At 45.3% G+C, this 15,713-nt stretch overlaps 1 protein-coding gene and 1 pseudogene across 2 annotated transcripts in view; both read left to right on the top strand.

Moving 5' to 3' along the window:
* Nurf-38 (Inorganic pyrophosphatase Nurf-38) overlaps positions 1-11,963 on the top strand; it is a 64,577-nt gene extending 52,614 nt beyond the window's left edge. For both annotated transcript variants that reach the window (XM_084588240.1, XM_084588238.1), the window contains exon 11: positions 11,860-11,963. In XM_084588240.1, the coding sequence (XP_084444366.1) occupies positions 11,860-11,891 (32 nt within the window). In that variant the 3' untranslated portion in view covers positions 11,892-11,963. The remainder of the gene's footprint in view (positions 1-11,859) is intronic.
* Positions 4,104-8,086, top strand: LOC146202581 (uncharacterized; annotated as a pseudogene).
* Positions 11,964-15,713: the final 3,750 nt, after the last annotated feature.

The raw sequence follows: 15,713 nt of genomic DNA, 5'->3' as shown, positions 1-15,713 counted from the left end.
AAGAGGCTTGGTGACGGCCACACCATTTATTTGGACAGTTGGCATTCGTCACCCCAGCTCTTCTTGGCTATCAAAAATAATGGCTTCAGTGCTGTGGGAACGGTGCGAGTGAACAGAAAAAACATGCCGAAAGAGTTCGAAGGCCTGCGCCTTAAGAAGGGTCAGTGTGAGTCCTTGTTTTCTCATGGTATCATGGCGCTTCGACTGCAGGACCGAAAGCCTGTCACCGTAATTTCCACTTGCCACAGTGGAGCAGAAATCACTGACACCGGAAAGCGATGGCACAAGGGTAATGAGCCAGTGCTAAAATCCAAAGTTATAGTTGACTATAACAAGGGCATGGGGGGCGTTGACCGCCAAGACCAGCAGTTAGCGTCATTTCCCATCATGCGGCGATATGCTAAAGGATTCTTTACATTCTTGACATTGCAGTGTACAATGCCTATGTACTGCAAGCAAATAAGTGTGGGAAGAAAGGAAGTTATGCGCATTAGAAAATCCGCCTTGCCGAGGAAAAAATGAAGAAATGGTATCTCTCGGCTACAGCAGATGAGAAGTGCAGCATAATGGGCTCATTTTTCACGCCAGATCCCGCCAAACGCAGTGAAGCAAAATAAAAGTGAGAGCCGATGGGAGTGTGAGAAGTGTGGAACAGCGCTACACATCCCCGAATGTTTTAAGCTATTTCACACCAACAAAAACTTACAAAGCTCAAAACCGTTCCCAACAGAACTCTGGGCTCTAGGTGAAATAAAGGTGTTGTGTTTTTCACAGTCTCAGCTTTTGTGTTTACTGCAATGGCTTAAGGGCCTGTCACGCTAGCACGACATGACGCCGATTTGGTCTGCCAACAGCGCGTCTTCCTGATGTCTGCGTCTATGTCACACTGCGCCGACGTAAACAGTCGGCTGACAGTCGGTGTCGGCGCTGCGTCGCTCGCAAGACTGCTGTTGGCCGACGGTCGCCCAACTCCTATGTCACACTAGCCAGACAACGTGGGAAACCTCCCCACCGACCAGGGCCTCTCATTCTCACTCTCTTCTCGTGTCATTATACGTTCATTTTCTTAATCCTTTTATTTTTTTCTACCATGCGAAATTCTCCTTTCTGTAGCTACTCCCTATCTTATTTTTCATGGTTTATTCTCGTAACTGCTTAAGGAACGCTTAATTTTAATTCTATTTCATATATTCGACCATACCAAAACATGCGCCTCAACAGTCGTGATTATGGGCCGAGACTGAATAGTGCCTAGTATTTTACGGCTTTGGTTGCCGGATCAGAACGACGTCAGTGTTCGAAAAACAAAAGCTGTCCACGGCGAATAAGAGACAGTGTATATTAAAAGCTGAAAAAAAAAAACTCTACCCTTGGGATCGAACTCACGACCTCCTGTTTGATAGCCAGCTGCGCTAACCGCTGCACCACAAAAGTTAGGCCTAACCGGCACTTTCAGAGGTTAAGATATGGTTCTAGCTAATACGCTGTCTTGCAGTGTGAAAGTCGCGAAGGTAGTAGGAGCGTTTACCTCTTAACTGACTGTCCAGCTTGCTGAGAGTAAACTGCAGATAGTTTGAATCATGCCATGTTGTGCAATAACAGGTAAAACTTTCGGCGGATTTTCTAAAACCTTAGGCGGATTTCACAGGGCCGGCCACGGGACCACGACTGCTGTTGGTTCTGTTGTAAAGTTTAAACGCAAGTTCTGCGCTTTTTGCGCATACAATTCTTGAAACACATTGAATTATGCAACAAAAAATTATTGCGTGATGCGTAACATAGCGTTGAAATTTGGTTGCGAAGTAGCGACGCAGCGGCTAGACGTTAAACACAATGATCGAAGTGCGCAGGAGGATCGGCATCCCTGCTGGCTTCAGGAAAATAATCGCTTCTTTTCATCATTTCTTTGTCACGTACTATGTTCATTTTGCACTATTCTGTGCAGTTCGGAAAAGCGGAAAGGTTGCTCACGGTCCCGACGAGCGCCACAAATCTATGCGGCCCGAATTCACTCCCCCCGAAAAGAAAACGCTGCTGTTGATAATTTCCACACGCATTCAGCGGCCTCGAGTATTTTGGCGGCTCACGCTCGCGTTTCGGTCAGGGATTATGCATTGATTCTACTTTTTTACGTATATTAGTGCTGAAAGGTATTCGCTGTCGGCGTGGTGTATTGAGTCGGTTTTGCGTTTTGAGAAAGTTTTTGCTCGGCGGCCGATCTCTCGAAGACTCGGCCACCGACAGCCGGCAGACTGGTTTTGTCGATGTCCCCGGCCTCAAAGCCTGTCACACTGGGAAGACATTGGTTTTCGGTCGTGTTGGTGTCGTCGTCGGCCTAGTGTGACAGCTTGGTCGGCCGCAGACACTGTCGGCCGACGAGTTGGCCGACTGTCGGTGTCGTTGTCGGGTCTGCGTCGGTGTCGTGTTGCGCTAGTGTGACAGGCCCTTTACAACCAAGGCCGAAATGGGAGTGAAGTGCACATCAGTTCGGAGTGCCAAAAACAGGCGATACGGAAGAACCAGTCGTGCGCGTAGCGCGCTGCAGCGAATGCGTTAATAGCGAGACTTATTATAAGAACTGGCAGTAGGTTAAAATTTTGCACAGATAATGTGCCAACTTCTAATATCATGGCATGCATCCCTTGGCGAGTACCGTATAAACCATATCTAAGACGAGTGGAAATGCATGTTGGCCCCTTTACCTTGAAGTGCAAAAAAAAGAAAAGAGAGAGAAAGAAATAAAACACACAAAAAAAGTGAAGAAGCGCATAGTATATTTACTGTATTGGCTGTGTCTTTGCATTGCTGCTCGCCACCTCCCGGAGTGCGTCATCTAGTTCCATCAAGCGTGTTTCTTAGGCAGTGTTTCTTGAAAGTGTGCACGCAAGCAGCTAACCTTGTCTACACCACCACATGCTCTTTTCTGAAACACCAAACTGTCACTGAGCATCCATGTTGCCGTTCGCTTCAGCGAACATTAACTTTTCCTAGAAAGCATTAGTAAACTCCATGCACATGCTGCTATTCATTGCTAAAGAGGCATTATATACTATTATAGGTCGAACGTAGGAACACACGCGAAGACGAATACGCCAAGGACTGAAAAAAAAAAAAAGCCGATGCCAATATGGCTTTGGCTGTTCATTCACAGGCAGGCACACCACGTGTTGGCAGACTGTGCCTCAAATTGTGCTAGAGACTGCTGTACAAGACAAGGGGCGACTTCAGCTTGCTTTTATTTTTTTAACAAAAAAAAATATATATATATATCTACTTATATTCCAGTTTATACAGTAGTTTCGATGCTGTCATGGTAAAGCGCATACATTTGCAGTGCCACAGCGATGATCAGATGCTGCCCAATATATTGTATAGTTTTAGGAGTTTAGTGTAAGTGCTTTAAAGTAGTTCCATTTTTCCAGAATAGTTCCGTTTTACTACCTCTGTAGCAGCACAGCCTTGTGCTGTGATACTGCAGGGTCAAGCACTTGCATGTTTGACCCATGCTCTACTTATTCACATAATGAACACACTATTCGATTCGTTTTCCTGAGAAATTTGCTGAAATGTTGGGCGTGCTTTCCTTGTACGAGGCATTGTAGTATACAGTAAAGTTTTGTTAATTCGACCCCTGTTAATTCGAATAACTCGAACTAGGGTGCGGTCCCTGCCAATGACCATGCAAGTCTATGGTGTCACACTCGTTAATTCAGATGAGGGATCACGTTGAGGTACGACCCTGCAGCCAGAGATCACCGAAATAGACCTCCCCGAACCTCAATTGCATGGAAAAGCTGTACCCTCACTCTTCATGTGCGCTATGGAAGGGATGACGGTAACCAGCAGTTCACCATTACCGAAGCATGGCTCGGTTACATAGTTTCGATTCCGCTATACAACTTTATGCTTTCCTGCGGCTGCGATCTGGCACACACATCGGCCAGCCTCGGCATTTCAGATGCTGTTCAATGCGTCACTGTTCTTTTGTCTCTATTTTGGAAAGGCATAACCCTGTACTAACACCAATGCATATATCCCCCATGTGAATCCACGTGCTGCTTCTGGTACACTGAAATCTGAAACTGCACATTGGACATGAGCAGTTTCTCTGCCCTGCACGCTTCACCGCAGTGCTTCAATGCATGGGCTGTGCAGTGAAGCATCCTCAAAACATAGTGGTGCTGTTTTGTGGAGGCACCACTGCTACTGCATTGCACTGCGAAAAGCGTAGGAGAGACCTTTGCAATTCTGGAGCCCTTCTTCAACGTTTCTGACAGTGTGCACAAAGTAATGCCCTTGAAGAAACTGGGAAAAACTGTCGTTCTCACTTGGGTTCCATCTCTGCAGACAGGCATCATACAGGTTTATGTTAGATAAGATTAATGAGATGCAAACAGTTTTCAGCAGTTTTTTTCAAGCTCATTCCATATTTCAGTCAATTTGGACATTTTTTACTAGTCCTGTGAAGGCTGAATTAACGAGGTCTTACTGTATTAGTGAAAGCCCCGCTGCAGTGGCACAGTAGTTGACACTGAACGGCTGTCGATGGAGGCGAAAGCAATGCGCCATATGCAGTGCAATGCCAGTGCACACTAAAGAATACGGTTCTTTAATCCGATGCATACCGCTCTGTTGTCCCTTGTAGACAATGTCACTTTGGTACGTTGAAGCCTAAAGCCAAACTTATCAAACCAAGATATTAGCAAAACTTGTAGAGGTGAAAAAACTGGATGTAAAGTAAGGTCAGAATAGAACTGCATCTAGTGTGACTTGCAGTTGAAATGAAGTCTAGATCGGAAATAAAGGGGTGACGACAGGGTTGTTCTGTGAATAATATACAGGTCCGTGATTCTACTCGCAAAGAGCGCGCCGCGCATATTACAAAAAAAACGCGATAGAAATCAGAATTAGGAAGCTCCTCCCACCGAGAGTGACTGCCATTTTGAAATGATCGTGTGACGTCGCAGAGGATACGGGGCGGAGTGTCGTCTACAATGCAGGCTGCAAATCAAGACCCCCTTTTTTGACACAGTGGTCGTCCCTATTCAGAAGTGCTTGATGAAGATATTGCCGCACGAAAGCGATATAGAGTAAAGCATGTTTTCTTCGGCATAAGGCACGGTCACAGTCCATGGGGTGCACGGTTATAGGTTCCTTAGCCAGGGTGCGCACAGGTGCTTGAAAACCTTGAATACCATTGAATTACGGAAGTCTGTTTTCAAGGCCTTTAAAAACCTTGAATTTATGACTGGTCCTTGAAGATTCTTGAATTCCTTGAATACTAAATTTGAACTGGTGTTTTTCGTCATGAAAACGTTTTTGTTGCTAAACTTTTATTCTTGACCGAGTTCTGAATGAACTGCGGGGAAGGAAACGTATCGATTTTTAGCCTATTTAGCGCATTCTCGTTAGGCGGCTGGCAACACTGCAGTGGGCGCGCGGCTGCGTCGTTCCATCGCTATCGCATCGCCATCACTCACCGAGCCCAACGTTTTTAGATAGGTTTACAGAGCCGTGTGGCCGTGTCTACGCTGGCGTTGCCCTAGTGCTTGCATTTTTGGAATGAGCGTGGCTTCTGCCTGTCAGCGCACGTGATATTTTCATATGTGACACAATGCCCGGAAAGAGCAAGTTTCAGGCTACGTGGCTCCATCATGACGAATACAAGCAGTGGATTGCGCCTGATACGAGTCCGCATCGGGCTAAGTGCAAGCTTTGCGGTAAAACTGTGGATGTGACTGCCATGGGTGAATCCGCTTTAAAAAGTCACATGAAAAGCGGCAAGCATATTGGCGCAATGAAGGTAGCGCAAGGGAGCGCGTTGGAAAGGTACCTGACGCCGGTCGCGGTAGAGCAGTCTACTAGAGCGTGTTCCTCGCAGTCGCCAAGCCTAAACGATGCTTGCAAAGCGCACGAGCTTGTCACTGACGCTGAAATTCTTTGGACTCTGAAAGTTGTGACATCCCACTTTTCGTACCGGTCGTCATCCCAAGCAGGGGAGCTATTTCAGCGCATGTTTCCGGACAGTGAAGTGGCAAAGGCGTTTTCTTGTGGTGAGAAGAAATGCGCCTATATGACGTGTCACGGTCTCAGGCCTTTCTTTCTTTCAGCATTGCAGCGAGAAATAGAACAGTGTGAATTCTATGTCGTACTGTTTGACGAGTCGGCAAATGGATGTGCACGTGAGGTGTTGAGACTCTGCTCACCAAGTGACGACCAGGTATTACACCTCCGTTTTTATGGGGCATTCCACAGCCGATGACATTCAAGAAAAGTTGCTAAGCGCCCTCGAGCCTTTGCCTCTTGCCAAGATTCTTCAGATATCGATGGATGGGCCCAATGTCAATCTGAAGTTCTTCAAAGGTCTTCAAGAGCGCTTGCAACAAAACCACCAAGTTCTGTGTGTGGACTTAGGCACTTGTGGGCTACACACAGTGCACAATGCTTATAGGGCTGGAGTTTCAGCTACTAAATGGGGACTTGACTGCTTGTTGTCTAGTCTGAGTGCAATTTTTGAAGGTGCTCCAGCACGGAGACAGGACCTGTCGGCAGTTACAGGCCAAGATACCTTTCCTCTTAAGTTTGTCGCCCACCGGTGGGTGGAGAATGGAGAATGTTCCTGTAATTGAGAGAGCGCTGCTGTTGTGGTGTGACATGAAAAAGTACATTGAGGCTGCTAGAAAAAAAGAAGTCAACCTGCCAAAATGTGCATTGTTCAATAACTTGTGGGAGTTCTGCTGTGATGCTTTGCTGCCAGCAAAGTTGAATTTTGCCTTATGTGTGGCGATGGCACTGAACCCTTTTCTGGTAGAGTACCAGACAGACAAACCAATGGTTTTTTTCCTTGCAAGGGATTTAGAAACTGTTCTCAGAAAGCTGCTGACGAAGTTTTTGAAATGTTCGATCCTGTCTGCCAAAGGGATAGTGGGTCTGCTGAAGATCGACATTGATAATGCCGAGAACCATGTTCCACTTGAAAAGGTGGATATAGGCTACAAAGCAGAGCAAGTTCTCAAGAATTCTAAAGTGAGCTCAAAGGACGTGTTTCAATTCCGGATGGAATGTAAACAGTTTTTGATCAGTGCCACAAAGAAAGTTCTAGACAGAAGCCCCTTGAAGTTTGCATTTGTTAGGGGCCTTTCTTCACTAGACCCACGACAGATGTGCTCGAAGCCAGAGGAATGCCTTGCAGGTTTCAGAAAAGTGTTGGACACCCTCATCACTGCAGGTAGAATGGCTGATCACCTTCGAGACACGGTGCTGGCCGAGTACATGCACGAGCAGAAACATCAGCTTAGACAATTTGACAAGTGCGCTGACAGACTGGATGAATTTTACCCTGATCTCTTGGAAGTTCAGTTCAACCTACTCGAAGTTGTGGAGCATTGTGAAACTTCTGCTTGTCCTCAGTCATGGCCAGGCAACTGTCGAGCGTGGATTCAGTGTAAACCGACAGGTGTGCGTTGAGAATCTGATGGACCTTTCATATGTTGCACAACGGATCGTGTGCAATGCGATTGAGAAAGCAGGTGGTGTTCTAAACATTCCAATCACCAAGGAACTGAGGATCGCTGTGTCAGCTGCAAGGCAAAAGTATGGAGCATACTTGGAAGCCCAGAAAAAGCAGGACCTTGAAGCTTCAAAGCAGAGAAAAAAGCACTGCATTGAGGAAGAGCTTGATGCAATGAAAAGAAAGAAAAAGAAGCTGGAATTGACAATTGATGATCTCATGGCATCTGCAAATGCCTATGCTGATAAAGCAGAGGCAGAAAACAATGTGACACACATTGTAAAATCCAATAGCCTCAGAAAGACGGCCAAAGACACGAGTGAGGAGCTACACGCCATCAAGCTCCAAATTCAACAAAAGCTGCTGGAGCTCCCCTGAAGTAGCCCTGAGGAGCTGCTTCCTAAGGATTTTTTTGTTTTGTGCAGTTGAAGCAGTGGACAATATTTTGTGAGGCTATAGGAAATAACCAACAATTTTATAAAACTAATTTTTTACTTTTCTGCGGGATATGACCAGACTTTCACTGTGATATTTTATGAAGCTATATTTAATTTTTTTCTGTGCAATAGAAGCAAATCTGCGTAGTGATGTTTTTTTCTTTGTGGAATAAATATTTCAGACGTTTTGAGAAGAGCACTGTTTGAAGATCTTTGACATGGAAAAAAAAATTAAGCCCTCGAAGGGGGCCTTGAAAATCCTCCTATGGGGGCTTGAAATTCCTTGAATATCCTTGAATTTTTTTCTTTGCCACCTGTACGAACCCTGTTAGCTTATCGACACACTCATATTTCGCATTGCACCGGCGACGATGCCAGCATGGCCAACGGTCGCCTATCACCATAGTGTGAGGTTTTCGGGCCCACGACGCCGACAGAACTGATCAGCGGACGGTCGTCAGATCTGTTTTGGTCGGATCGAAGGCCGAGCGAGGACTTGACCTTGACACCCGATGAATGAACGGCCTGAACAGCTGCACTTGTCTGTAGCGTAATCGTGTTAAAAAAAGGAAAACAAGAAACTACACTTTATACGTTCCCCCTTGTCATCAGCAATGACCTTAGCCAGAAAGTTGCCGCCGAACTGCCGGCTCGTTCAGTGACGAGTAAGCTTAGCGCAAGTATGCGGGGTTCGGGTCTAGAGTTTCGGCGATTACGAAGCATGCATTCACAAGCTTTAGCGGTTGCATGTGGCCATCGAGTGCAGTTCTGGCAATGGCGACCCCAAATCGACGATTGCTTACATCACAAAGCGAGTGCACATTGAGCAGGAAGCATCGATATCTGACCCTGTCTAGCGAGCGCAGCTGGCAACTGTTGGTGCCGCTTGTATGTATATCTGCCGCAGGCAAGGGACGTAGCATTCACGACGCTTCTTGAAGCGCAGTTGTAGTTTGTGAACAAATAAAAGTGCGACCGGTGCAAAAAGAAGTGGATAGTTTTGGTATTGCTAGCTCAGCTTGCATTTTATGCCATGTGAACGAGCAATATATCCAGTCATTGCAAAAGCTCTGTAAAGAAACACGCTGGGGGCGGGGGCGCAGTCGTAATCCGTGAATCAGCGCATTCCTGCGGGAGTTTAGGGTTCACCCACTAAATACTAAATATGTTGAAGCACTCGCAAGTCATTTGCTGGAGAAGCACTAGAAAAACGCAAGGTAGGCTCGGGAGTCAGTGGCAGTCGCGCGCGCGGCTGTGGGGGAGGCAAGGAGACTGCAGCGACTGGGAGGCTCTTGTTTGGTGTGGGCATGCAGTGAAGAGCAATCGAATCGCGTTGGGTTTTGCGGTGGCGGGACTGAACATAGTATTGCTAAAATGCTTTACCAGCCGAAATCTAACGCACGCATATAACACTCAAATCAAGAGGTACCGCTTCGTTGAAAAGTTTGCTCCTCTAATGTCGCAAGGTAGCTCTCGCATCATGGTATGCTTGTTCGAGATTTAGTCTTAGTTTTTTGGACCGAAGAGTGACTGCAATAGCTCAACAATCAGGAACTTAGCGCTCCCCTCCACACTTTCCCAGCGCATGTACACAGCCGAAGGAAACGGACAAATGCCTTTTTATAACTTAAGATTAATATGCTTCTGATAGTATGCCTAAATTATACAGCATGAGCCCATCGATTTCGGTCTCCTGGGCAATCTCTAGACGAAGCCCTAAACAAGTCCGAGGATCACTAAGGTCGCATATTATAGCGAAAGCTTCTTAAAGAAAAAAGAATATGTGAATAAAATATTTTTGCTGAAGAAAAAAAAACTCGCTGACCATGCACAGCACCATCCACGGCGTGCATGCAAAAGTGCAGCAGACACCGCGGATAGCAGATGACATGGGGTGATATCTCGTTGCGATGTCAGCAGCCCATGGAGAAAGGAAAAAACTGCGGAGAGGTCGTGACGTCACTTTTCGCGAGCCCGCTTGCGACCAGAAAATGCTGTGGCACTACCTACACATGGGGCAGCTTTTCCCTCGCACTCCTCTGTGTGCCCTTCCCCGTCTGAGCGCTTCTCTGCACCATCCGACGGTGACAGCCATGTTGCCCTATATCTAGGCTAAAAAAAAAAGCACGTGACTTCCGGCACGTTTTTCGCAATGCATCTGGGATACATGGGGCCTCTCCTCAGTTTTTTTCTTCCTCCATGTCAGCGGCCAATGGTTGCCAGGCTAGAAAGCTGATTCCAATATTAATAATAACAATTAATTTTAAAACTATCTACTGAATAGAATGAGCTCAAATTTCGAGGATTTATAATTTAATGTGCGAGGAGTGAAATGCAATAAGCGTTTTATGTTCAGTTGTTAGCTGTCATGACCCCTTTAAATAAAGACATGTACAGTCATGGACAAAAGTTGTGGGATGTGGATTCATGAAAAATAAATTTGTCTGTGTCCATGCAAGTCAACTCCACGAAATACAGTGCATTGCACAATTACATGCACGCTGCCGTAGAATGCTTTTTTCAGCCCAATCGCTGAATCCGCACAGCTTAAATTTTGCACAAAAATGGCATTGGTAGGCAGTATCTTTTATACAAAATTAGTTTAGACTTCTTGCCTTCTTCTTAAAACTTACTTCTTAAAACAGAAATCAGATGTTACTATTGTATGCAACAGCAAAGCAAGACAAGCTGCAGCCCTAAATGTGGTACCGGTGGCGCCATCTTATGCTGTTTTAACAACTCTGTCATGGCAAAAGGAGAGGCGATGGGGGGGAGGTTGCTTCATACAGAACAAGATGGCGCCACCGGTGCCAGCGCTAGGGCAGCGGCTTCTTTTGCTTCGCCGCCGTTGCATCCAATAGGAACATCAGACTTCTGATTGAATCAGGCAAGTACCTCAGACAAATTGGTATAATACTATAACCGGCAATCAAATGCCATTTCTGAGCGAAATTTGAGCGTTTTGAAAAAAATTAAGCGGTTCAGCTGAGAGAAGCATTCTACGGCGTACATGTAATTGTGCAATGTACTGTATGTACAGGTACAAGAAGACATGTGCTCCATCCACTAAAATGAATAACAGATGACTGGCTAGCAAGGCCAGTTGGAAAGGATTGTTTTATCTGTGAATTTGCATCATCCCACAAACTTTTGTCGGATGTTTGTATCTGTGAATTTGCATCATCCCACAAACTTTTGTCGGATGTTTGTACATACAAGTGTTGCCAGTACGTCAGTGACTGTGAAGGCTACTTTAGACAGCAGTTTGGGACAGCATTGGTGCATGCAACCCAAGGCCATTGTGCAAGCTACACAGAAAAGTGTAGCAGACAGAAACGAAGTGCTAGTTGTAGCAGCCACATTTTGATGCAGCATCTAAAGCACTAGATGATTTTGTATGCATGTTTTATAAACTCTTCCACACATTATCAATGCTGAAATGTCTCTTGGCAGTACGGCTTCCATACAAATGATCGCAGCATGAAACTGGGGCGCCCTTTTTAAACACTGGGAAAATTGTATATTTTGACGCTAAGGTACTAAGGAGAATTCATTATGCAAGCCAACATGGCATGCTGCTGAGTGTGGCTGGGCATGTGTGCCATTTCACGCTCTTGATGGCCTGCTATTTAGGTGCTTCTGACCTAACCAGATTTCTTATGTAGGCAATCGACTGATTTTTGTCAATCTTAATGTAAGGAACAATGTGTGGCTCATGTCTTGAAACATAGTATTTTGTTCATTAGTCACCGCTGGTGAAGTGCAAGAGTAGCACATGACAGTTTTTCTCATTGAGTGTCAGACTTTAGGTGCTCATGCTTGTATTTGAGCACTGGAGGTGTTGTAATTGAATGCCTTAGCATTTTCACGTAGTTGCTATCCGAGTGACATGTTCTATATTGCAACCCGCAGTGGACAAGTGGCACTTCATCTGCCTCAAGTGAACATCATCTCGCTGGCGCCGTACCGTGGAGACTCCAGCATACAATAAAAATGAATTTACTTATAGCAACTCATTCCTGATTGTTGTCACTTCTTGTAACTTCGTAGGAGTAACATTGCTGAATTTTAGCAGAAATTAGATTGGTTTATAAGCGTGCACAGAAAGACAAGTAGGTATACAATTTGGCTGTGATGTTTCCAGTGCAAGCTTTTTTTTTTTGCACACAGTTTTAGTTGACTCTGCTGCAACTATAGTTAGGTACAGCTTTGACAAAATTCCCTACTATTTATAAACAAGGTAGTGTAGCCTGAGCAGTGCAATAGGTGACCTCATTTTAGCGTTCATTATTGCACAATGTTCATCTTACCCTAAAGCAGGAGTGGGTGCGTTTGCTCTTCAGTCACTCTGGTGTTGCAGTCCATGTAATATTAATGTAGGAGCCAGTGCCTTGCATCTAAAGTACTTATTGAAGGAGAAAGCTGTAGTGCCTGGTCTGGTCTTGCAACTTTAGTCTGGAAGTGGCGCTGTTGCTTAAATGCAAATGTTAGGCGAAACACTCTCCACGTGCAGTTAGGATATCGCAGACTGCATACTCAAATACCTGAGAACATGGTATGAAGTTCGTGGGACTACTTTTGCTAGTTATTAACACCTGAGAGGGCATGTAGGGGCACAGACTCTCTACACAGAATTACATTTTGAACTGTCATGATTGACTAGCACAGAGTCGACGTGCACGCCTTGGCAAATGACAGCACTCTCACCACATCAGGTTTAGTGTCCTAAGCACGGAATTGCTGGCTGAGCCAGCTGGAGTGGACTGGTGGCTGTGCAGGCCCTATGTAGTGATCCACTCGTGTCAGCTCCAGGGTGTGGGATTGTATACAAATTAGTTTGTCTCAATCTATTTGTCCATCTCTGACAATAAATTCTGTTGTTAGTATGTACCATGTGTTTTGTCATAGCTAGATTGCATGAAAAAGTGCTGGTAGCTAAATTCGCGTACCTGTGAAAATTCATATGAAAGGGTCTCCAGTGAGAGTGGTTTGTGCAGCTCGCAGGTAATTTTACGCACCGTCAAGCAAATCTCTGCAATGCATCCTTCTAGTTCTCTTATAGCTGTGGACTTCAATAGAGTCGGTCGCCGATGTACATCTCCGCCACTCTCCCGGCTTCTAAGACCAAAGAGGTGAAGACCAAGGTGTTGATGTTGAATACTGCCAGTTTCCCAAAGCAATGACACTGAGGAAAGGAAGAAGCCTAGTCTCAAAACACTACCCACCCCCCATGGTTAGTGGCCAGCATTACACTAAGTGACCGCATGCTCCTCTAAGCCATTCGCTGTACTGCTGTGCTACTACATAGGGCTCTTTTCACTATAATTATCTGGTTTCCGTCCTAGAGTTTCGCTACAAGTGAAGTTTCCACTGTGTGCAGTTGGTACTCTAAACATTCAGTTACTCCTGCAATAAATAAAAAGCATCGCAGTATTACTCTGTGTACCGACAAATTATTACTGCCCATCTCTTTTCCATTTGCAAGACCCCTCCTATCATTCAACATTGCTCTTCGCCTGCTGCACTGCAAACAGTGACCACACATTTCCTGGAACTGCTTTGTTAGTTACCACTATTAATGTACTTTTGAAGCAAGCCTACTACCTGCTCTCTGTTTTGTACAATTTGAGCCAGATCACAGGCATTTAACAGCGCTTACAAAAAGCAATGTGTTAACCCATTGCCAGCAACTAAGCCATTGTGGCAATTTGTTAATGTGTTAAGGTTCAATAACGAAAAATCTACTTGTGTACTACAAAATTATCCTATTAGTTTCTCATATGCTACAAATTATTTAGAACTTGCTACATTACTTGCTTCAAGAAAACAACCTGACCATAGCGAATACTCACATTCAAGAGGCGCCTGTACATATGGACTTCACCGGACGGTCTGTACAGGAATAAGATTGATTATATTCTTTGCCGGCAGAGATGGAGAAGCGCTATACAAGCAGTACACTGGGGCCAATTGTGGCACTGATCATCAGCTTCTTGTTGCCAAATTTAAGCTTCGATTGAGGAAAACGCAGAAAACTAGAAGGCCTTTCAAGTATGATCTGGATCAAATTCCATCAGAATATGCTGTGGAACTGAGGAATCGATTTCAAGAATTAGATCTAGAAGACAGAGAGCCTGAAGAGATGTGGACTGATGTTCGTGATATAATACAAGAAGTTGCTACTAAGGTAGTTCCAAAGCAGAAGAAAAGCAAGAAAGCAAACTGGTTATCTGAAGAGGCTTTGCAAATAGCTGAGCAAAGAAGGACGGCAAAAGTTATGAGGGAACGAGAAAGATGCAAGGTTCTCAATGCGGATTTTCAGAAAATAGCAAGAAAAGATAAGAATGCCTTCCTGAACATACAGTGCTAAGCAGTTGAGGACAACAGCCAATTGAGGAACACAAGAGCTCAGTATAAGACAATCAAAGATATCAAAGGATGCTTCTGTGCTAAGCTGGGTGTGATAAAGGACAAACGAGGCAGGGACCTCACTGAAGCCTCAGAGATAAAGAAGAGGTGGCAGGAATACACAGAAGAACTGTACAAGAAGGACCCAGATGTGCAAACCCAACATAAGACTGTTGTGAGTACTGATCTCGAGCCGGGCATCAAGAGTGAAGTTGAATGGGCCTTAGCCAGCCTTGCTAAGAACAACGCTAGCGGAATTGATGGCATTCCAGCTGAGTTGCTTCAAAACCTCAACCATGAAGACGCTGTTAACGTTCTGTATACATTATGTCAGAAAATTTGGACAACCCTGCAGTGGCCACAGTATTGGAGGAGGTCAATTTACATCCCCATTCCAAAGAAAGGCAGTGCCAAAGATTGTTCCAACTACCGCATGATCGCGCTTACTTCGCATGCTAGCAAGGGGATGTTGAAAATCCTCCAAGGTAGGCTGCAGCAGTATGTGGATCGGGAGCTTCCGGATGTGCAAGCTGGGTTTCGCAAGGGCAGAGGAACTAGAGACCAGATTGCCAACCTTCGCTGGATCATGGAAAAAGCAAGAGAGTTCCAGAAACCCATCTACTTCTGCTTTATTGATTATGCTAAAGCGTTTGACTGTGTAGATCACAGCAGATTGCGGCGAGCTCTCCGAGAAGTGGGAGTTCCAATTCACCTCATCTGTCTCCTCAGGAACCTGTATGAAGGGCAAGAGGCCACAGTCAGAACTGGGCATGGTCTTGCTGATTGGTTTCCGATTGAGAAAGGAGTGAGACAAGGCTGCATACTGTCGCCCTGCCTATTTAACCTATATTCTGAGTGCATCACGATGAAGGCCGGTCTGGATGAGTCTTCAGCTGGAGTGAAGATTGCTGGGAAACGTATCAACAACCTTAGATATGTGGATGATACCACTTTAATGGCAGAAAGTGAAGTGGAACTCAAGAGACTTCTGATGCGCATACAAGAGGAGAGTGAGAATTTTGGGCTTAAACTAAACATTAAAAAGACAAAGATCATGGCGTCTTGCCCTATCAAGTCCTGGAGCATCAAGGGACAAGAAGTGGAAGCTGTGACAGATTTTCTCTTTTTGGACTCCAAGATTACCCCAGAAGGAGACTGCAGCCATGAAATTAGGAGACGCCTGCTTCTGGGAAAGAGAGCCATGGCTAGCCTTGACCGCCTAGTAAAGAGCAGAGACATTACACTGCCAACCAAAATCCGTATAACTCGTGCTATGGTCTTTCCAGTTGTGATGTATGGATGCGAGAGTTGGACTGTGAAGAAGGCTGACCGCCGAAGATTTGACGCGTTTAAATTGT

The sequence above is a fragment of the Amblyomma maculatum genome, chromosome 1, assembly GCF_055883805.1.
Source record: "Amblyomma maculatum isolate TAMU_Amacu chromosome 1, ASM5588380v1, whole genome shotgun sequence".
Lineage (NCBI taxonomy): Eukaryota > Metazoa > Arthropoda > Arachnida > Ixodida > Ixodidae > Amblyomma > Amblyomma maculatum.
This window is presented reverse-complemented; position numbering and strand designations above follow the sequence as displayed.